The sequence below is a fragment of the Pinus tabuliformis genome, chromosome 5_2, assembly GCF_031772625.1.
Source record: "Pinus tabuliformis cultivar Carrire ecotype Pingquan chromosome 5_2, CPIR1, whole genome shotgun sequence".
Classification (NCBI taxonomy): Eukaryota; Viridiplantae; Streptophyta; class Pinopsida; order Pinales; family Pinaceae; genus Pinus; species Pinus tabuliformis.
Window position 1 is genome coordinate 934,380,760 of NC_142306.1, and position 23,075 is coordinate 934,403,834.

A 23,075-nucleotide genomic window follows, 5' to 3' on the forward strand; every position below is an offset into this window, starting at 1 on the left:
AAACGCAAATAATTGGCAAAGGGTAAAAAACTCCTTAGAAGAAACTCTTTGCTAAGGGTCATAGACTACCTAAATGTTTTTGCATGGCTTTATAAGCATACTAGAATCATTTTTACAATGAAGGCCCACAGGGCTGCAAAATGAAAGATAAATGATGATATTTGGATGTTTGACTACTCAAACATGACAGAATCCTTTTGAAAAAATGTATGTTGTTATAGGGTGGTTGATATGGAGTGGTCAACAATCATTAAAGCATCAATCATTTTAGTATAGAAATAACATCAACCATCTAGAAGTTAACATTGTTAACAAATGATATACCATAACACCATTCATTAACCTTCAAGGGACCAGATAACATTAACCATGAAAAAAATAGGGCACTGTAGCTAAAGAGTTACAAAAATGCAATCAGCAGTTCAATGTTTCAAACTTCAAACCTCGAGTTCAAACTTAAATGGTCATATAATTTTTACAAAATAGACAATAATAAAGACATAATTCCAAGTTCTAGAATCCAGATTCTAAACTAAAAAAGATATATAATTCTACTAAGCTTTCCTCAAACAACTTCTAACTTATTTTTATGTGGTCTAACAATAGTAGGTGGAAGTGTTCATGGAACACAAAGATAAGCATGATCTTGACCTACACATCCCCCACATAATGGTGGATGTTAGGAAGCTAAATTTACTACATCTAGAATCCTTGCTAGTTCTGACAATGGTAGTGAATGGGGGTGGCATTTATGCTACAAGATCAACATCATGAGTTCCATTAGCAAAAAGTTCAGCCTTCAAGCACAATGCTTTAAAACTCTGACTCGGGTTCAGAAATGGCCAAGGGTAGGCTCCGACTCCGACTTCGTATCGACTCAGCCAATTTGATTTCATTAAATATCTTTTTTATGAAAAAACATTATTTTAAAGATTTTCATTCATGTTTCCAAACACAAAGCATTAGAATATAGAGAGAAGACAACATATGATCAAAATAGGCTCATGAATATATCCATTATATCAAAATGGCACACAATGCACTATCCAATACATACATGAAATAGAGACCAAAACAAAAACACATAACCAAAAAGGCTCTAGATGGCCTCTACAACAAAAGTAAATTGTAAAACATCACTAGTCACCAGTACCACTGGCTACTGCTAGAGAAGCCAACATCATCTAGCTCATATTCTGAATCAGAGTTAGACAGGGAAACCTGTGGCTCCTCCTCGTCAACATCTCCAACTACAACTGTAGAAGTAGTAGCATTAGCAGACACAGCAGTTGCACGCTAAGATAGATGAGATATGTGACTCTCCACTACCCAATCTGGTGTTGGATCAATATCTTCCAATACAATGGGATCTGTATCAGGTCTTTTGTTCAGCAATTGGTTGCGTCTTAGTCAGAGGTTGTATTGGACATAGACTAGATCATTTAATCGTTTTTGTTCCAAACAGTTTCTCTTCTTCGCGTGAATCCTCTCAAAGACAAACTGATTGCGCTCACACCTAGTAGCATTGCAAGTTTGACTCAAAATACGGATTGCGAACTTCTGTAATTGAGGACAATGGCTACCAAATGCCTCCCACCATTGTGCTGCAAAAAACATAGTTGTGTAATGAGTTAGCTCATCAAATTATATCCAACTTTCAAATTATAAACAATTTAACAAAATAAGAATTTGAAAATTGAAATTCTTTGTTTACCTGGCTCATCTACTTCCCTTGCAATCCTTGCTAGGTTCTTGCCAAAGGTACTTGTAGATTTGCTGAAACAAGTGATCTGTCGGTATATCTCCAGCTGATCACTCTCCTTAGGAATCATGTGGTCAATGCAGTCAATCAATCCATCTCTAACCTCCCCGATCAAAGCATCTGCCTCCAGAACTTTATAATGATACATTGGGTTCAGAAAAAACCCAGCTACATGTATAGAGCGATGGAGTTGATTGTTCCATCTTTCATCAATGATTGCCCAAATGGGCCCATACTTAACCACTCTATCCTTGTATGTTGCCTTTATTTGCTTCTTTGCTTGATCCATAGCCTCATAAATGAAGCCCATAGCCAATCTTTCCCCATCCACCAACCGCAACACCTTAACCAGTGGCTCAGCAACCTTCACAATCTCAGCTGCCTTTTTCCAAAATATTTCTTATTAACTTTCTTTGTCACATCTTTGCCATCATCTTTGCAAGACCATTGGCATTCATTCCATTCATCACTAGAAAACAACCTTTGCAAGTTTCTATGTTGGGAAAGCATATATTGCAATGTCAAAAAATGAGTTGCAAATCTAGTGATGGTAGGCCTAATAATATCCTTGCCCCGTGTGTGTTTCCTCATCAAGCTCAAAATCCATGAGTGATTGTAGATATATTTTGTTATGCTTTTCGCATGCTCTACAGTGTTCTTGACCCAATCTATTTTGCCAATATCCTCAAACATGAGGTCTATGCAATGTGTAGCATATGGGGTCCAAAAGATGGTTTTGTGTGTTTCCTCTAACATTTTACCAGCAATAACATGGTTAGTGGCATTATTTGTGATGATTTGAACAACACTAGCCACCCCCACCTCTTCAACAACGTCATCCAAAAGCTGAAACAACGAGTGTGCATCTTTCACCCTATCAAATGCATCAACTGATTTTAGAAACATGGTTCCCTGTGGGCAAAAGATAAGAAAGTTTATGATGGTACAGTTCCTTTGATCAGTCCATCCATCTGACATGATGGTACATCCTGTTTTTGCCCATGAGCTTTTGAAATCTTTCAAATATTCATCAATGGAGAAAACTTATTTTTGCAAAAGAGATCCCCTTAACTCATGCATAGTAGGGCCTTTGAAGCCCTTTCCAACAACAAATATGGCATCAAACATAGGTTCATAATATGGTGAACGAGAAGCATTGAAGGGGATATCATAATCATACCACCATCTAGCTATGTAATCACATGCAATCTCTCTCAATTCTTTCTTCCAATGGTCATCTAAAGTGGGTTGCATATGACTTCTACTAAGTTGAGGACCATGTGCATTTGATGGAGAGAAGGGTGTGAAATAACTTTTGATATCACCCCTCTTTTTCATTTTACCCTTACCCTTTTCTTGCATAGACTCCAAAGAGGGAGGAACATAGAGAACGGGGTTGGATGCATTAGTTCAAGGGATAGATGAAGAGCCCTCATAATCAAAATTGGGGTTGGAAACCATCATTTGTTGTATACTCCTCTTCCTCCCAATTTCAACCTCTATTTATTTTTGCCTAGCTTTTTCTTGCTCAAACTTTTCAAAGTTATTTAGCAACTCCTTCCTAATCTCCCCAATTTGTTCTGATGGTGCTTCACATGGAGTAGTTTGGCTTATAATACCAGCCAAGTGTTGTTTCAACCTATGAATGCCCCCTCCACCCTCCCTAATTTTTCTATGACAAAATTTGCAATGCTTAATTCTCAATCATTTCAGCATATGCCCAAGCAACATCTTTCACTCTAGGAGCCATTTTTGGACTTGGAAATGAAAACAAAAAAATAAACATTGCTTCAATGTTTATTTCTTTTACAAAAAAGACTTTTCAATTTTCAGATTTGCACAAAAATAAAAGCAAAACAAAAAAAAACAGATTTTAGAATTGAAAAAAATACCTCTAGACACAAACTGCCTCCTCAATGTTGCTCCAATGACTGCCCAAGAAGCTCCTCATTGTTGCTCCAATGATTGCCCAAGACTCCTCATTGTTGCCCCAAAAACAAACTCCACAACTCTTCACAAACTCCTCACAAATTCTCACACAAATGCAGTGAGATAGTTGTGAGGAAATGTGAGGTGGTTGGGTAGCTTTTATAGGCTTGGGAAAGGTAAATGGACCTCAAAAAAACCTAAAACCCAATTAGAATGCAGTGAGGGGTCTGTTTTTCCCTCCAAAAAGTTACGTTGGGTGTGTGTGTGCGTGACTGGCCGAACAGGCTGGTTTAGCTCGAGCTCGGCCAAACTGGCCAAGTCGGTGACCAGCTCGGCCGATTCGGTAACAAACCAGTTCTCTATTCGTTTTCTCTACTGAATCGGACCGGTCGTCGATTCGTTTTCTCTACCGAGTCAGACCAGTCATTAGTTCGTTTTCTCTACCGAGTTGGACCAACCGCCATTTTTGAAAACACTCTAAAGCTATGGCTGCAATCTCCAAATTAGCCTCCTTTGGATTGTTTTCCCAAGTCCTATTGTTCTCTCATTCTTCACTGCCCCACAACAATGGGCCAACAACCTCCAGTTGTACTGCAAATAAATCAATCCTTTTTTACCCAATATACATTCAAGGTGTTTCTCTTCACACCATAAATGAAGTTGTAGGTGTTCCAACACCTCTCTGCAAGAGAAGTGTTCACAACCTATAAAAGCACCCACCCATCAATGCATGCAGATGTGAGGTAGAACTCTGCCATACATGTTCAGATGTTTCACCATTTCATAGGGTTCATCCTATCTTAATCTCTATTTACATGCATATTAAAAAAGATTGCATGGCCAATGATGTACTCACTCAATTTTCTTAGTACTTCACAACACCCATCCTCATCAAGGGCCAGCATGTCCAACATAGTCATATACCCGCCCTATACCTCTAGATTTGTCTATGGTTTTCTCCTAACGTCACTCCCAAATGCTAGTTGGGCCAAACATGATGAAGAATAATATTTTGGTGTAAGGGCATGCTAAGGCATGGAGTGGAACATTAAAATTACTCCACCTTTTGACCACATGTTTCTAAATATATGGTCAAACAAGATCACATCTCTTAGCTCATCAATGCCTTTGAAGTTTGATCTAGCCTAGCATGTCGTCCATTTACTCGTACACCTCCCTAATCATTGGTCATCTAAATATGCAAACCAAAACATATTATAAATGGACTTGGTGAACTGCAAAACATACCTAAATAAACTGCAATGTCCTCTTCTAATTAAATTACCCAAGGGAGGACAAAGTAGCCTTTCCAACCCCATAGGCTATAGTCAATTGTCTTAGTACTTCACAACACCCATCCTCATCAAGGGCCAACATGTCTAACATAGTCATATACCCGCCCTATACGTCTAGATTTGTCTATGGTTTTCTCCTAACGTCACTCCCAAATGCTAGTTGTCATATACCCGCCCTATACCTCTAGATTTGTCTATGGTTTCCTCCTAACGTCACTCCCAAATGCTAGTTGGGCCAAACATGATGAAGAATAATATTTTGGTGTAAGGACATGCTAAGGCATGGAGTGGAACATTAAAATTACTCCACCTTTTGACCACATGTTTCTAAATATATGGTCAAACAAGATCACATCTCTTAGCTCATCAATGCCTTTGAAGTTTGATCTAGCCTAGCATGTCGTCCATTTACTCGTACACCTCCCTAATCACTGGTCATCTAAATATGCAAACCAAAACATATTATAAATGGACTTGGTGAACTGCAAAACATACCTAAATAAACTGCAATGTCCTCTTCTAATTAAATTACCCAAGGGAGGACAAAGTAGCCTATCCAACCCCATAGGCTATAGTCAATTGTAAAGGGGGGAACCCATTATTCAATGTTTTTGGAGTAACATTGGGTAAATTGGGGTAATTGGAGGAAAACTTGTAAAAGAAACCAAATTTGGGGCAAAGCGGTGGGAAACTTGTTAGACCCTCAAATTAAAATTAGGAAAAGAGACCCCAAAGGGAATCTATAAATTAAAAAGAGGGGAACAACTTTTATCATCATGCATTGTTGATCTTTCTGATTTGTAAGCTGAGGCCTTTGGGGGCTTTAAGACCTTTTTTCTTTGATTGGTTTCAGTGGTGAAAGATTCCACCCTAGCCAATCCCTTCTCTATAATTTGTTTAGCATAATCTGTGGCATCTTTCATCTATTTTGTGGCATTAAAGATTCATGTGGCTAAATCATTGGCAGCGAAGCATCTCTTGAGCAGCGAAGCATCTCCTAGGCATCATCTAAGACAGCAAAATGTTACTGGGGTTGTCAGAGGCAGCAAGGATTTATGCGTTCCCATTGAGATAGTGGCCCATCCTGTGGGCATTTTCTGGTGTAGCTAGAGCCTTGACAGCAAAGCCTCTTGGACTAGATTTTGAGGCAGCGGGGAGCCTTTTGAGGCCCAACTGTGGCATCGGATCACCTTTGAACGGCTCCACCGTAACAGCGAAGGTTTGCATTAAACCCTATTGTGGCAGTGACTATCCCTGGAGGGCTCCTGATGGCAGTGGCACGCCTCCTAAGCTCAAATCTGAGGTAGTAAAATAATTTCTGAGTTCAGTTTGAAGACAGCAGGCCAATTTGGAGTAACAGCTGTGACAGAAAAACACTCCAAATGACCGGTTTGCACAGTGAAGAACTGTTTGGTGGGGGGGTGCACGTACGGCTGGTTCAAGGATTCATTGGAGCAATGGCTTACCTCTGTAATATTCTGTGTCAGCGCATTGGATCTAGGACTTTATCACCCCTGGGACATTATCCAAGCTAGGCCTGTGGCAGCAGGATGCCCCTGAGGTTTTGTTCGCAGTCTCAAGCATTTCTGGGAATGATCCATGGCAATAAAGTCTGGTTGATTTGACCGTGGCAGTAAAGAGGCAGCAAAGTCTGGTACTGAAGCTTGTTGAAGGCCAGAGTTGGCAGACCAATAGTATTAGAACAGTAGGGTTGCTAGCAATTGTTGTGAGACTGAATTTTAGTGTGAGATTGGAAGGACTGGGGGGTTGTAATCCATTATGTATTGTTGGACTGGTATCATATGCATGAGTTACTGGTGAAACTAAACACTGGTTACACTGTTTATTGGATTGATTATTAATTCTATTTGCGAGGAATGAAAAAAATACTATGATATTAGTAGAATACAAATCTTGTCATGTACTCTTTCAAGCCCTAAGAGCAATTTTACCCTAAGGGATATTACAGTGGTATAATAGTTGTGCATCCAGCCAGCCTGAGGGTTAACAATGGAATCCAGATTTGTTTGGGTGAGGGACCAGCACTCTTTCAAATCAGAACAGCAGTATAATGGTGGGAAGAATGATGGACAAATAGTTTTCTAGAGAAGGAAAACAACTTCTATCTCCATCCAAAGATGTCCTTCTTCATTCATTGGAGGAGCTGACAAGGCAACTACAAATGGTGGGACAGCCTTCTCAGTTGACTCTAGAAGCGATGGTTCCAGCAGAGTGACTAACTTGGGTAAGTACAAGCTATTTAGGCAAAAACATGGAAAGGTAAGACTTGCTGTTGCACGTTGTCTGAATGAAGTTTTAAGGGTTACAATTCCTGAAATTCCTTACAAGGGGAATTTCATGCAGGAAATTAGGGAACTCCAAAATTATTTGGAAGAAATGCAACTTGAATCAGATGTCCCTAAAACACTTGCATTAAAAGAGGAAGAGGCAAATCTGGTTCTTCGAAATAAACTTGAGCTTGCTGCAAATCAAAGCTTAGACTTGGAAGAAAGCTATGACATGACAAGAAAAACCCAGTCTCTCAAGGTTTCAGTAGCAGGTGCACACAGAGAACTGGTGATGTCTCAAAATGAAGATGATGATGATATCTTAGGGAGCATTGATCAATTTGATTACATTGATCAGTCAGGCTCAACACAAGCCTCCAGTTTTGAAATTTCCAAGCACCAGCCCTAGTGTCACACCTGCTGATGCTAGAAAACAAATATATTTTATGGAAAATAGTGCACGTGTTTCAAGCCATCCAACACAACATTAAAAAAAATTATATCTGCAGTCATAGTGTGCAGGTAACCCTCTGTGCAGATGAGCAAAATAAAGGGGAAGAAAACACAGAATTGGACGCAAAATCTACAGTTGAGCAGACATCAAAAAGAGAAGAGGACGAGCCCTAGAGACAGGAAAAAGGCCAAAAAGGGCGCGGATTAAGGAAAATGTGGATTCAACTGGTTTTATCAGGTACACCCTATTTCTGTCAGTGTTCATGACAATGGAACGAAGCCTAGCAAATTGGTCACTCTGAAATTTGAATACTTGCTAAAGTTGCATGTTGTTTGCGTTGAGATTGATGATGTGCAAGGAGGCAGTAAGCAACAAGCTAACAAAATGAGGGCTCCATTGTACAGTGGCATGCTAATAGGTGTCCCTAGTGATAGAAAGAAAGTTGGTGCCAGGACCAAGATCAAAATTGTTGTTTGTAAAAGGCCTCTCAACAAAAAGGAAATTTCTAAGAAAGAATAAGATATTATAACCATTGAGTGCCAAGCAGGCGTTTCCAAAAGGAAGCGCGCGCTCTGCTCCCGCCGCCGCCTGCAAACTCTAGGTGTGAACCGATCTTCGGCCGCTCAAGATGGCCCCTCTAGAGGCTTCGCCGGAGGAGGCTGCTCACCAACACGCCTTCTCTGCCTTGATCAAGTCCATGCCTCCTCAGCGAGCTCCCCCTTCAGTCTCAAAGTTCGTGAAAAAACTTGATGGGTTACAGGAAGTTTCTCTCCCTCCAACTTTGCCCAGAATGGCTACTCTTGCCTTGGCAGAAAAAGGACTTATTGGGCAATTTACAGGACTTTGGCCCTCTCCAAAAACAGTCCAGAGGTGGGTGGAAAGGAATTGGACAGACAAAATACAAGGGAAAATCTCTATCAGATTTTGTGGAAAGGGATATTTTACATTTCATTTTGAGACAAAGGAAGACAAGGATTTAATCTTCCGTAATGGGCCTTATTTCATGGATTCCAAAGGTTTATATTTAAACAAATGGACTCCGGATTTTGACCCGGAGCTTGATATTCCTAATGCGGTCCCTGTTTGGGTCCGGCTTCCTCACCTCCCCTTGCATTGCTGGGGAGACGAATCTGTGCGTGCTATTGGGAATGTTGTTGGGAAATACATTGATCGAAGTGAACCGAAAGATAACATGCAGGCCTGTGCCCGCATCTGTGTAGAAGTTGATTTGGGTAAAGGCCTACCAGAAGCCATCAAGCTCAAGGGACGCACATTTAGCAGCTTGACTATGAACAGATCCCCTTCAAGTGCAAGGTATGTCACAAGTACGGTCACTTTGCTAATAGTTGCACTAAACTTTCTAATGGAGAAAATAATCCACAAGAAAAGCAATGGGAAACCATTAAAAGGAAAAAGACAACCCCTAATCCTAAACCATCCCATGAAGCAGGTCCTTCCTCTTGACCTCCCCCAATTTCCCCTCCCTCTTCTCCCCCGCCTTCATTTCCTCCCCCTTCTTCCCCACAACCTCCCCTATCTTTTGATTGCCAGCCGGATCCCCTCAACTCTTCTCCCTCTTCCAATCCCTTTCACATCCTCTCTCTTCCCGAGGAATCCCCTCCCTTGATTCAATCTGATCCTACCTCTTTTCCCCTTCCCCTGGTCATTTCCTCTTCCCTCCCATTTGATCCTCCCCCTCTCAAAATCACCAAAAGCAATTCCAAGGAGCATGGATCCATTCTAGACAATCAAAAGAAGCCTGGAAGAAAGCCTGCCAAACAGCACAGGGATGAAAATGCGCAAAAAGTGGGGCTCTAGAACCCCATTGAATCATATATTCAAGGACCAATAGACAAAGACATAGCAAACAAAGACAAGGGAGGGAGAGCAACTCCTCGAACCTCTCACCTGAAATGATTAAAATCCTCTCATGGAACAGCAGGTGACTAGGGCACCCCTCCAAATCAAATGCCTTAAAGGATCTTATTAACCAAGAGAAACCAACCATTGTTTTACTCCAAGAAACAAAGCAGAGACAGCCAGAGATGAACAAGATTATTGAACAACATAAGCGCTACAAAGGATGTATATGTGATTCCAGAGGAGTGTCAGGAGGAATTGCTACACTTTGGCTTCAAGATGAATGGAACAACACAACAGAAATAGTAGAATAGCATTGGGTCAAGATTGTATTGCAGAATATTATCAGCAGTCAACAGATAGTAATTTACAATGTTTATGTCCCGAATCATTACAGGGATAAAGAAGTTTGCTGGGACTCTCTCAGCAATAATATAGCAGAAGAAAACAGCAGCAACATCATTTTAGGAGGTGACTTAAACCTCATTTTACATGCTAATGAAAAACGTGGAGGCAGCTTCAACCCAGATCCTTTTAGAAATCAGTTGGAAAATGTTATGCAACATGGTGATCTTGTCGATATCATTCCAAAGAATCGCAAATACACCTGGAGTAATCGCAGATTGGGGAGAAATAATATTATGGAAAGGCTCGACCGAATCCTGGTAAATGTATCCCTTCTCTCCACCTTTTCAGCTGTCAACGCTTCCATCCTTCCTTTTGCTGCTTCAGACCATTATCCCACTGCTTTAACCCTTGAATCTCTCTGCCCCCTGGGCCCTCTCCCTTTTAAATACAGTCCTTTATGGAATGACATTGAAGCAGCCAAAGTGTTGGTCCAGCAAACTTGGTGCCAACATGTCGAAGGATCTCCAAGTTTTATTTGGGAAAGCAAACTTAGAAATGTAAAGAATGCTCTCAAGAATTGGGCAAAAACCCAATATAAAGAGCCAGAAGCAAAGAAAAGAGAAGTGAAAGCCAAAATTGAAGAACTTCACTATGCACTAGAAAAGCAAGAATATTATCAGGTTGAAAAAAATCAAGAAGAAAATCTTTACAGTCAGCTATACAGTATCAGAAGAGAAGAGGAAGAAAAATGGCGAATTAAATCAAGGCAGACTTGGTTGAAGAGCGGAGACAGGAACACAGCTTTTCTCCATAAGCAAGCCATTCGGCAAATCAGAAATAATATAACAGCTATCACAGATAATGTAGGCACTCAACACAATGATCAAACTGCCATCAAAAACGCTACCTCAGAACATTTTAAAGAGTTGCTAACTAAATCAAGGGAGGACGAAAACTATGATGACTTCCTACAGCATTTGCCAAAAAAGATTGCAGCAAAAGCAAATGAAAGGCTGACAGAGGAAATAAAAGAAAAAGAAATCAAGGAAGCAATTTGGGGCCTCCAGCCAGACAAGGCACCAGGGCCGGACGGCTTTCCTAATTGTTTTTATAGGGAGTATTGGGAAATGATCAAAAAGGACCTCATCAAATACTTTAAACGGATTCAGAGGAAAAATAAATTAGGAGGCTACACAAATTCAACACATCTGGCCCTCATTCCAAAGGAAAACCGGCCTTAAAATTTCTCCCGTTTCCAGCCCATATCCTTATGTAATTCTTCCTACAAAATTTTCACAAAAATTCTTGCTTCCCGTCTCAAACCTCTATTGCCTATGTTAATCTCTGAAAACCAAGGTGGCTTTATGACAAATAGGCATATTTCAGATTCTATTCTCTTAGTCCAGGAAGCCATTCACTCAAGCCATTCTAGAAATGAAAAGGCTGCATCCTGAAATTGGACTTGGCAAACGCTTTTGAAAGGGTAAAACACTCCTTTCTATTTGTTGTTCTTCAAAAAATGGGCTTCTCATCCTTCTTTATTGATCTCATAAGAGCCTATATCTCTGGCCCTTGGATAGCTCCCTTTATCAATGGCAGACCCAACCCTGCCTTTCAATCTTCAAGAGGAATAAGGCAAGGTTGTCCTCTGTCCCCCTACCTTTTCCTTTTAATGGCTGAGTCCTTCAGTTGCGCCCTTGACCATAAGCGGCAGACAGGGCTCATCACTGGAATCAAATTTGAAGATGGAGTGAAAAACATCAATCACTCCCAATTTGTTGATGATACCCTGTTGATTGGAGGGGTGTTCGCAATCATAGCTCGAAGATTCAAATCTTTATTAGACAAATTCATGAGATATTCGGGGGGAATGATTAATCACTTCAAAAGTTGTATTTATGGATGGAACGCCTCAGCTCAAACGCTTCAAAACATAGCCAACATCTTCAATGTGCCTTGCAAGTTAAATTGACACCAATTCAGTTATTTGGGAATGCCAGTGAATATAGGAAACGCAAGAGTTGATGTTTGGGAAACAACTTTAGATAAAATGAAAAGAAAAGTTCAAAAGTGGGGAGCCACTTGGTTCAACGCAGCTGGACGATTGGTACTGCTCAAATCGGGCCTTTCCTCTCTTCCTCTTTACCAATTCTCCCTTGCCCAGGCTCCAGCCTCTTTTCTCCATAAAATGGACAGTATTCTCAGGTTTTTCCTTTGGCAGGGAGGGAAAAATGGAAAGAGAAAATACAACTTGGTTGGATGGAAACAAGTAATTCAAACCAAGAAAAAGGAGGCCTTGGAATAAGATCCCCATCTCTCACCAATTCAGCCTTTGGCGGCAAGATAGTCTGGAGGCTTATTGAAGACCAATCAGCTTGGTGGAAAAAAGTTTTGGAGGCCAAAAATCTCAGCCACCCAAGGCAGCTTCTGCTTACAACTCAAATGCCCAACAGGAACAGCACAAGAATCTGGAAACTCTGTAAAAAAACCATCTCCTTTATGGCTCAAAATGTCTCCAAGGTTCCCAAAGGCGGCAGCAAAATCAACATTGGCACTGATAAAATTATGGGGAATCAACCAATTAGCAGTCTTCCAGGTATGGCTCCAATAATTCTCTTTCTTCAAAGTAAAGGAATATACAGTTTAGATCAAATTTCACAATGGGACACAAATACCCAAGCTTGGAAGAGATGGAGCCTTCCTCCCATCCCTCAACGACTCAAAGAGAATCTTGACAACTTTCAGATACACCTCCACAACATTGCTCCTACAATAAAAAATGGCAAGGATGGATTCCGATGGGACCCCACTGGCACCAGCTACTCAATACAAGCAGGATACAATTATCTATGCAACAGGGACTACCCGGCACCAACATGGACACATTGGAAAACAGTGTGGAAATCAGAAGCCATCCCTAAGGTGAAATTTTTTATGTGGACCCTCTTAAAAGAAAAAACTCTCACTGCAGAAAATCTTAAAAAAAAAGGCATTGTTGGACCCTCCAGATGCCCTAATTTCCAAGAAGCGGAGGAGTCCATCCAGCACCTCTTCATTTCGTGTCCTTTTGCTTTTTCTTGTTGGAACAGTATTACCCCAATCGTTCCCTTTACCTGGAACTCTCAGCAATCCATTGGGGAAGTCCTTAACAACTGGAAAAAAAACTACCCCTCGCAATCCATGAAAAACAACATTTCCAAGAGAGTGTGGGATGCCCTCCCATTTGCCCTCTTATGGAGGATCTGGATTGCTAGCAACAGCAAGATCTTTAAAGATAAAGAGACCACAATCAGGCATCTTTGCAGCAAGGCTAAAAGCCTTGCGATAGAAACCATCGCTTCTAAGAGCACAAAAAAAATGGACATGAAAAGTCTTTGGGTTGAAGAAAAAATTTCATGAGTCTAATAGATAAGATCAGTATCCTGCCAACAGCGAAAATCTACAGCAACTTCAACAGCAATCACAGTCACAACTGGAAAATCTGACTAAAGCGGGATGACTTCAACAAGTGGCTCTGCACTAGCAACACCCACTCCTTGTTCTTTGATGGTGCCTCCAAATCAAATCCAGGAGCAGCGAGAGCAGGGGAGTTATCTACAAACCCAATGGTGAGCCCTTAGTCACCATTGAGTGGGGATTAGGGATCCTTTCAAACAACAAAGCAGAGGCTCTGGCACTCTATCAAGGAATTCTTCAACTACAAATTCATGAAATCAAGAAAGTTGTGATCTTCGGCAATTCTGCTATCATTATCAGTTTAATGACTAGCAAATGAAAAGCCTCCAACATCTTCTTACAGCAAACCATCAGCAGATGCCAAGTCATGATCAATCAAACTCAGGGTTTCCAATTTTACCATATCCTTCGGACCATCAATCGAGAAGCTGATAAACACGCCAGCCAAGCTTGTATAAGACCAAAAGGAAATATCCTCTGTAACAACGAGGAACAATTCCAATTTCTTCCATGATTCCCATGACTTGTAAAAAAAATTCATATCTAAAGACTCACATCTTGCTCAGGGCGTACCCTGACCAAATCAAAAACAATCCCGAGGCTATCTGCTCCACGCTGCCAGAAATCCTCCCTTTTCTCCCTGCAGTCTCCTCAGATTTTTTGAATCTATGTTGCCCGTGCAAAATCCGTGACCACCTCAGCACTCACCTCGTGATCATGTCCTTCACGCCTCTCTGTTTGCTTGCTACTTATACCAGGATGCATTCTCTTTACCCCCAAGCCTCCCTTCCCATCTTCGCTTGTTCCGCGGCTCTTTCGATCATTTCGGATCGTTGTTGTTTCACAACGCTCTTTTTCAGTGACTGCCCCTATTTTTCCCCCATCGCATACTCCTCCCTTCGCAGTTCCTTCCTTGCCTGTTCTTACTTCTCTGCTTTTCCTGAGAAACGAAGGCCTCTGTTCTCCCCTCTCTATTTATATACCCCTCCGCTTTTTAAAGCAGAAAAAACGGAACAGCAAAAAAGGAACAACAGAAAATACAGTAGAAAAGGAACAGCAGGAACAACGGAACAGCAGAAAAGAAAAACGCAACTCCAACAAGTTCGTCAAGCTTGAAGCAAGTCGACGCCGACGACAAACATGAAGAGTCCATTACTCGACACATCAGCCATAGTAATATAGACTAATGCTTTGTAAATGTTGTTATTTATTACTGCAGTTTGTTAGGATTTACCTTTGGTCTTTGATTTTTAGAAGCCCAAAAGGCAGGATTAAGGAGGATTTTTGTTTAAGCTGTAACTCCTCCTTCCCTAGCTCTTCTTGGCACCTCAGCATGTATTTCTGGAGCTCAGTCTCCCACTTTTTTTTTAGATTTATAATAGCAACCGAATTTGTCAAAAAAAAAGATATTATAACCATTGAACCAAACCATACTTCTCTTACAGTTCACAAGACTACACTTAAGATGGACTTGACGGCATATGTTGAGAAACATGAATTTGTTTTTGATGCAGTGTTAGATGACCAAGTGTCTAATGATGAAATGTACAGAGTGACTGACGAGTCCATTGTTCCAGCAATATTTCAATGGACTAAAGCAGAGCATGCTTTGCTTATGCGCAAACAGGTAGCAGAAAGAATTTTACCATGCAGCCCCTGCAACTGAAGGCCTCCCAAGACGTTTTGAGATTAGTGGACTGTTACCCACCACCTGTGGGTAGTATACATAGGAGATATTTTTTTCTCCTAGATGGTCCTCAGCCGACAGCCCCTTGCAGTGACCAAATAGCTCGATGTGCCATTATCTCTGCCACCTAAGACAGCCATGTGGTCTCTCAACCATTTGTTATGATCGCATGTTTGAAGGTGGGCCTCCCAACCCTGAAGGTATGACTTTTCATTGGTATAGTTAAGTAATTTTCCTTACGTGTCATGGGCACTTTGGGCATTGATTCGTGGGGGGATTCTGCGGAAAGAGTGGCATACGTCTGTAGTCTTGTCTCCAATGCCCAATTCTGTGGTTAGCCTTGTATCCTAGTCCCGTGGGATCTCCTTTACTGGCCCCTAGCTTCAGGGTTGGCACTACTTAGGAAATCCCAACTTTGGTTGTGTGGTCCCGCTCCCAGACACCACATACATTCCCCCCTTCCACTCATTTATCCTCATCCATCTATTTTCCCATCCGGGTCCACATGTGTCCACTGGGTCCACATAGGGTTAGCCTCCCCCTCCCCTTCTCCACACCTTGGGTCGGGCCTGGAACGATGCCCCGAAGGTTGATGCAGCTAAAAGAAAAGGAAAAAGCATAATTTGGCCACTCTCAATAGGAAATGTACCACAAAATGCAAAAGATGGCTGGGACATACAAATTTAGCATGTGGGCAAAAGCCAAACATGAGCTCTACCCCTTATCCATGGCCATCACCTTGGTTCTTATGGGCCCTAGATGAGCCCCCTCCATCATTAAGGAACCCATGATTGTCCCAACCCCTGGTGGGCGATGAACTGCCCCACCTTAAGGGGGTATCCACTGCTATATATTACACATCATGCTCTCATCCCCTAGAGCCTCGAGCAGTTATGAAGAAAAATCAGTGAAAAGAAAAAGGCATATGAAGAAGGGTGGGAAAAAAAAAGCCATGGTAACTCATGTACCACGATTTTCTGTTGGGAAACACAATTGTCGTTAGACCAAAACCCGCAGGTCCTAGTCAATAATCGCATCGCTAGAGATAAGGATCCACGAGAGGAGGCGGTTAGTCCATGTCGCGAAACACACGGGAAGAGTTGCTTTATCCAATGTTCAATAATCTTCCCCCCAACGCGATTTGGGTGTGTATCGAACTCGTGACCTACGCTCTGATAACACTTGTTGGGAATCACAATTGTTGTTAGACCAAAACCCACATGTCTTAGTCAATGATCGCATCACCAGAGATGAGGATCCACGAGAGACAGTTAGTCCATGTCGTGAAACACATGGGGAGCGTTGGTTTATGCAATGTCCAACATTTTCTCCCTCCTAAACTCATATACCCAGGTGTGGGTTTCCCTTCTTATAGCTACCCTTGTACCACGACATATGGCCTGGATGTTTCCCCTGATCGCCACTCTGTTCCATTACTATATCATTTGCCACCTACCACTTGGAGGATGTACCATGGACATGTCACCCTCTTTAGAGGTTGAAGCCACCTAATAAGGTCCTTGATTAACCCCCTTATTGAGCTTGGAGATAATTGTACATGCCAAAGCCCAATATGGAAGGGCATGCCACCATGAAGTGCCCCATTGGTTCCATGACTTGTAAGCTCTTTTACTTGATTCTTCTAATATGATTTGTTGTATTGGAGGGTAAGGGGACGCATTGGATCTTATGCAGGATCGTTGGCAGGTCTCCATTTGGGGCTTGGTATCCCTATACGATGTCCTAGCCCTCCAGAGGGCCACATTGGCACTTGTAGGGTGAGCATTGAGAGCGATGGGCCTCCACCATAGCAAAGAGTATTTCATAGATCCCCAAAACCACTTATTGGTTGCTTGTGTTCCACCTTTTGGATGAGGATGATGCACTTGGTTCACCATGCCCAACTAGCTCTACAGTTGCACCATACACTTAGCAGATGATTCAGGGTCCAGATGAGGGTTATGTCATCATCCTAGCCCTTACAGATGGTTAGCAGAAGATCCGGGGTCCAAATGAGGTTTATGTCATCATCCTAGACCTTACAGATGGTTTACAGGCATTTTCGATCCATTTTGAGACCCATGAGGTGTCCTTGTGCCCCTCAAACCCACTTGGGGGCACCATAGGGATTTGGTTGGAAAACAAGGGGCCAACCCATTGTCCTCTATGTTTGAGGTCCATTCTTGCATCATGGCACACTCAGGACTTCATTAGGCCTCCCCAAAGGTCTAACAACTGTATTGATCATTCTACCCTTTTAAGAAGCTTATTCTTATGTTATTGAGCTATCTTGGTGGGCTTGTCACCAAGGGATGTTATTATTGCACATTATTTTATTATTTGGGGCTCAATTAGGCCAAATTAGGCAAATTGAACTCATTAGAGATTGTATAAATAGATGAGAGGTGATTCATTCTCTCATCATCACTTGGATTGGATTAGTATCTCTTATGAGATTTTCACACTTTTTGCTGGGATGAATTTTTGAAGCTTTACTTGATGCACTATGATGTTTGGATTTCGTTATTGTCTTTGGAACTTCTCTAATGCAAAGTTGATAAATGGATATACTCTCTCTCTCATGTAAGTCAAAATTTTGATGTTATTCTTGTTATCTTACTGGTTAACTGCATGTATGTTGTTATCTTTATTCTTGTATGGGTTAAATGTAATGTGAAATTCTTCTGGGACCTTGAATAAGTGATTAAATGCATGCGTTGACCTTTGAGGGATTGGGTGAATGTTCCTAGAGGTACCTCTTAGGTTAAAGACCTCGAAACTTTGTCTCCTTCGCAAATTTGAAGTATAAATCTCTATTGATCTAGTTGTTGCCCTTGGAGAGGCTAGCAAAGATCAATTAGGGCTCCTTAGCTCACGAAATTCATGATCTATGTGTATCTTGACTCCATTAAGCCCAAGCAATAAGGCACCAATCCTTGTATCCCTTTGGTGGTCAAAATAAAATAAAAAATCTTCATTTCTTCCAATTCTAGGCCTAACCCCAGAAGGTCTCCTAGGGCATCACATGAAATCATTTGTAGCCATCCAAAACCCTTGAAAATTGGTCCACTATTGCGCTATAGTTTGCTCAAGAGGTCCTCCAAATTTCAAGCAATTTCGACAGTGGAATCTCGAGATATAACAAGCCCTAGCCACAAGGCCATTTCTTGCCCTAGGTTGATTTTGGGTTAGTGACCTCGTTAGATCATTGCACCTAAATCTCAAAAGAAAATTTTTCCTTTGATCCTTTTCTCTTCCCTAATTAGGTCAAGCCCCTCCTCGATTGAGCGATTCCACTTCCTTGACCTAATTTTGGGTCCACTTGGTCTCGTGTGGCCCCACAACTTTACAACTCCAACTCCACAAAGATCACATAAAGACCAAGTCTACATAAGGATTTCTAGGCCTAGGAATAATCTTTACAAGATACATTCCCAAACCCTAGCATCAAGAATCCTGTTAGGCCTTCCTAGGGAGTCTATCACCTTGCTTTCCAAGCAAGAAAGCCACACAATTGAGTCTCTCTTACGAATAGGCCTTGGGAATCAACCTTTATCCTCTCATTGACACATCTATTATTGTGATTCCTCTTATACCGGGTCTCCTCCCATCGATGAAAGTCCGTAAAGAGCAGGGAGCCTTAGTTGAGGTGATAGTGGGCTATCACTCTATTGTGATTCCTCTTATACCGGGTCTCCTCCCGTCGATGAAAGTCCGTAAAGAGCAGGGAGCCTTAGTTGAGGTGATAGTGGGCTATCACTCTATTGTTGCCCTTGACCTAGTAGTTGCCCTATAGGATCCCCTCCTGGGACCCCTGCTAATTTGAGTGGTAACATGGACCAAGTTTACAAAAATCAAGGATATCAATTGTGCTTCAGTTTCTTTGAAATTTATGGTGGCAAGCTTTATGATCCACTGAGTGAAAGAAGGAAGTTTTGCATGATAGAAGATGGCAAACAACAAGTCTATATTGTGGGCCTGCAAGAGCTCAAAGTATTTGATGTGGAGACTATCGAGGATTTCATTGAAAAAGGAAATGCTTCTAGGAGCACTGGCACAATGGGAGCAAATGAGGAGTCATCACGTTCTCATGCAACTCTTCAACTTGTCATCAAAAGATCAGTTGATGGCAGTGAATTCAAAGCATGCTCGTTTGGTTGGGAAGCTCTCATTCATAGATCTTGCTGAGTGTGGTGCTGATACCGCAAATGATGATTGCCAAACAAGAATGGAAGGAGCAGAGATCAATAAGAACTTGCTTGCTTTGAAAGAATGCATATGTGCTCTAGATAATGATCAAGTTCACATTCCATTTAGGGGGAGTAAGCTAACAGAAGTATTATGAGATTCAATTGTTGATGACTCACACACTGTCATGATATCCTGTATTTCTCCAAACTCAGGCTCTTGTGAACACACCCTCAACATACTAAGATATGTTGATAGGGTTAAGAGTCTTTAAAATACTAGCAGTTCAAATATGGATATGAGCTCTCCTGCTACAACACTGAGAGAGTCATCTACTGCTCCCTTGACTACATTGTCATCATCACTAATTTCACAGTACACTTCTAAAACTAATAAGCTTGGATCTTCAAAGTGATTGCAATAGATTTGGCTGGCATAAACAGTCAGATGGTGAGACTTACCAGCGTTTTACAATGGATCATGGTCCTCCAAGTGGACGAGATGATAGCTACCCATATTCAGCCTATGCAGATCCAAGAATGAACAATAATAATGTTGTTGGGTTTGATCCCTGTGTTGATTCATGTAGCTTGGGAGGTACTCCAAGCCCTAGGGTTCAAGGTTTAGGGGGCAAAGCACCACAACGGTCACTTGTGAGCTTGGAACCCAAGTGTAGGGTTTTGCACCAAATCGTGTTTTGGGCATTTCCGAGAGCACATTTCTACATGTGATGGTATGAGACGATAGAGTGCGAAAAGGAGAATCCAATGCTTCAAGAATCATCAAATTTCGAGTTGTAGAAGTGGAGAAATGAAATTTTTAAGTTGAAAAATAATTATTTGGTAATCAAGTCATGTAGGCTTGAAGCAAAAATTGTCCAAAAGACATGTCTCTTCTTAGATTCGTGGAGCCCCTCATTTGTGTATAAATAGAGGGTGAATGAGATTCATTTTACTCATCCAAAAGTCCAACATTCATCTTGCATAAGTTCATTGGAGAGAAAGTTTATCTCTGAATTGCCACAGCAAAGGAGGAAGGAACGGCGTGGTGTTTTAGGGCTGTTTCTAGGGTCTGTTTGAGGGCCGAATTGCTGTGAGGGGAGGCCGAGGCAGCTCCCTAGAGGGCCGAGGCAAGGAGAGGCTGGTTCATCCTGCATGGAGGTGTCTTGGGCGCAGAATTCTTGAAGGAAGGGCAGTGTATGGTGCTGTAGGTGGGCCGCAGATCCCACCTCATCTTTGGAGGGCAACGTGGAGCTGTTTAGGGGCTATCTATGCCCAGGACAGCAGCCAAGGGTGCCAGCACCTCTTCAAGAGTAGGCTGCAGCCAAGGAGGGCTGTTTTGGTGTCTGATCAGGGGTTATTACAGCAGGTAAATATGCCATAACCAGTCACAGACATTACAGCAGTAACGCAGACTTGGACAGCGGTTTTGATGAGTGTTGGATCCGTGTTTTTGGGTCAGATTTGGATCAGAGTTGTTGCAGCCTGTTGGTGCCGTGTGGAGGACCTTCCGTGGTGGTGAAGAGTCCATCCTAGGAGCAGAATCGACAGTGTAGTATTGGGCATCATTGGTCTGGTGGAGGGCAGCGTGTTGATAGCCCAAAGTAGCCCTAGACGAGCTATCTTGAAGTGACGAAGAGGAGCTGAAGGTTGGGTGAAGATTGGTGCCGAAGTGCAGCACCTTGATGGACAAAGGTGACTGCTAGCCTGGCAGATTGGAGCTCGGGAATTAGGCCTACCCAGAGAGCATATTGGATCAGCCCGTGTACATGCTACAGAAGTGACTTGCAGCAGTGTTAGGTGGCAGCCCTCCTGGAGTCTCGATGTGTTGTCCTTTGAAGGACTAAGGGGCAGCTAGTGAGCAGTACGGAAGCGAAGGACCGGTAGGACAAGATACGACATCGAGTCTGTGCAGCATGTTTGTCATTGTATCTTGTATACCATAGACTGTTGTATTATTCAGATTTGGTTTAATATAACAAAGATTGGGTTGTACATATTGTACAATTTGTTAAAAACTGTGTATATTTGTGCATGTGTGATTTACTGCTTTATATTTCCGCTGTGCAAAGTAGTTTATGGTTGAGATTCTTGGTTTGGTAGCATCAGTGATTTTAAGACTCTAACCTAGACCCAAGGTCGTGGAAATTCAACACCCTGCACTGCTGACGAGTCACAGGATCAAGACAAGCAAATTCCTTTCCAATCTGGAAGGAAGGGCAAAGCTGATAGACATTACAATCAAAATCCGAGAGAAGAAGCAATAAAGATGAATAATAATGTAGCTGTTGCTAGGAGGCAGAGAGATATTTCTGGTGCAATTCATACACGACTAAAGTCTAGGGATGCAACAGATTTGGATATGGATGTTTCGATCACGAAGAGGAGCTTGATGCCATACTTAAGGAAGAGGAGGATCTTGTGGTTGCTCATCGCAAACAAGTGGAAGACACAATAAATATTTCTCAGATTGGATGCTTCTGTGATTCATGATTTAAGCCAAGATCTTCCAGAGAAATCTTAGGGTCGACATGTTTCCTCCATAACAATGGAGGAAATGAAGATGCTGTCTGAAGTAGATCAACCAGGCAACCAGATAGATAAATACATTTCCAAATTGAGTGATATTATTGGAAAATCTGAGGACTTGCTTGAATCAGTGTGTTGTGTTAATGGAAATCAACTCCTGTTGAGCTATTTAAGCAATGTCAAGTATGTTTTGCAAATAAGAGACTTGCAATCTGGAAAATTGCTTCATAATTGGCCAATGGATATTGGGTCAGTTTCTGGAATATCAGGGAGGTGTAAAGACAAAGAGATATTTATTGGTTTTACCAGCTTCCTTAACCCTGGCATCTATCAATGCAACATAGATGTGGAAAAACCAGAGTTAGTAGTTTTTAGAGAGGTTGTTGTTCCAGACTTTGATCGGACAGAATTTGGGGGTTGCCATGTAAGCTGTTTCAAGGGTTGATCGGAGCAATGAATTACCTCTAACATTCTGTGGCAGCACTTTGAGTCTAGAGCTTTATCACCCCTGGGACATTATCCAAGGCAGGCCCGTGGCAGCAGGATGCCCCTGAGGTTTTGTTTGCAGCCTCAAGCATTTATGGGCATGATCCGTGGCAAACAAGTCAGGCTGACTTGACTGTGGCAGTAAAGAGGCAGCAAAGTCTGGTAACTGAAGCTGGTTGTAGGTCAGACCAATAGTATTAGAACAGTTGAGTTGCCAGCAATTGTTATGGTACTGAATTTTAGTGAGAGATTGGAAGGACTGGGGGTTTGTAACCCATTATGTATTGGTGGACTGGTATCATGTGCATGAGTTATTCGTGAAACTAAACACTGACTACACTGTGCACGAGTTATTGGTGAAACTAAACACTGGTTACACTGTGCATGAGTTATTGGTGAAACTAAACACTGGTTACAACTTACACTGTTTATTGAATTTAATATTATTTCTATTTGCAAGAAATGAAAAGAATACTATGATATTAGTATAATACAAATCTTGTCATGTACTCTTTCAAGCCCTAAGGGATGTTAAATAAACCATCAAGTGCATTGTCCTCCACCTCCTAAAATTCCTCTCTATGAGATGAAAATGCAGCCCTATCTTTCAGACCCTGCCAAGTATCACCTAAGACCATACTAGCCAATGCCAATCTTACCATCAAAAGGTGCCTAAAGGTGAGGTAAGTGCTAGCAAATCTAGTCTTCACAAGCTTCAGTAGCTCCAACTTGTGATTGCCAAAAAAGTAGTGGGCATGACTATAACTAGTGATAAATTTTATCATCCTCTTCCC

At 41.8% G+C, this 23,075-nt stretch overlaps 1 protein-coding gene and 1 pseudogene across 1 annotated transcript; one reads left to right on the top strand and one right to left on the bottom strand.

The window, feature by feature from the left end:
* Positions 1–1,011: 1,011 nt before the first annotated feature.
* Positions 1,012–7,403, bottom strand: LOC149162327 (uncharacterized). The gene is made up of 2 exons (XM_089435674.1): positions 1,715–7,403; positions 1,012–1,604 (listed from the first exon to the last, which is right to left on the bottom strand). The coding sequence occupies exons 1-2, from the start codon at positions 2,070–2,072 to the stop codon at positions 1,411–1,413; spliced, it is 552 nt and encodes a 183-aa protein (XP_089291800.1). The 5' UTR covers positions 2,073–7,403; the 3' UTR covers positions 1,012–1,410.
* Positions 7,404–7,560: 157 nt separating this feature from the next.
* Positions 7,561–19,682, top strand: LOC149162328 (kinesin-like protein KIN-13B pseudogene; annotated as a pseudogene).
* The last annotated feature ends 3,393 nt before the right edge of the window (positions 19,683–23,075 follow it).

Bases quoted from the DNA above. Each gene is read 5' to 3' on its own strand.
- LOC149162327 (XM_089435674.1), bottom strand. From the start codon at position 2,072: ATGGGCTTCATTTATGAGGCTATGGATCAAGCAAAGAAGCAAATAAAG. The intron at 1,605-1,714 runs GTAAACAAAGAA...TGTTTTTTGCAG, and splicing joins AAGGGAAGTAGATGAGCCAG to CACAATGGTGGGAGGCATTT.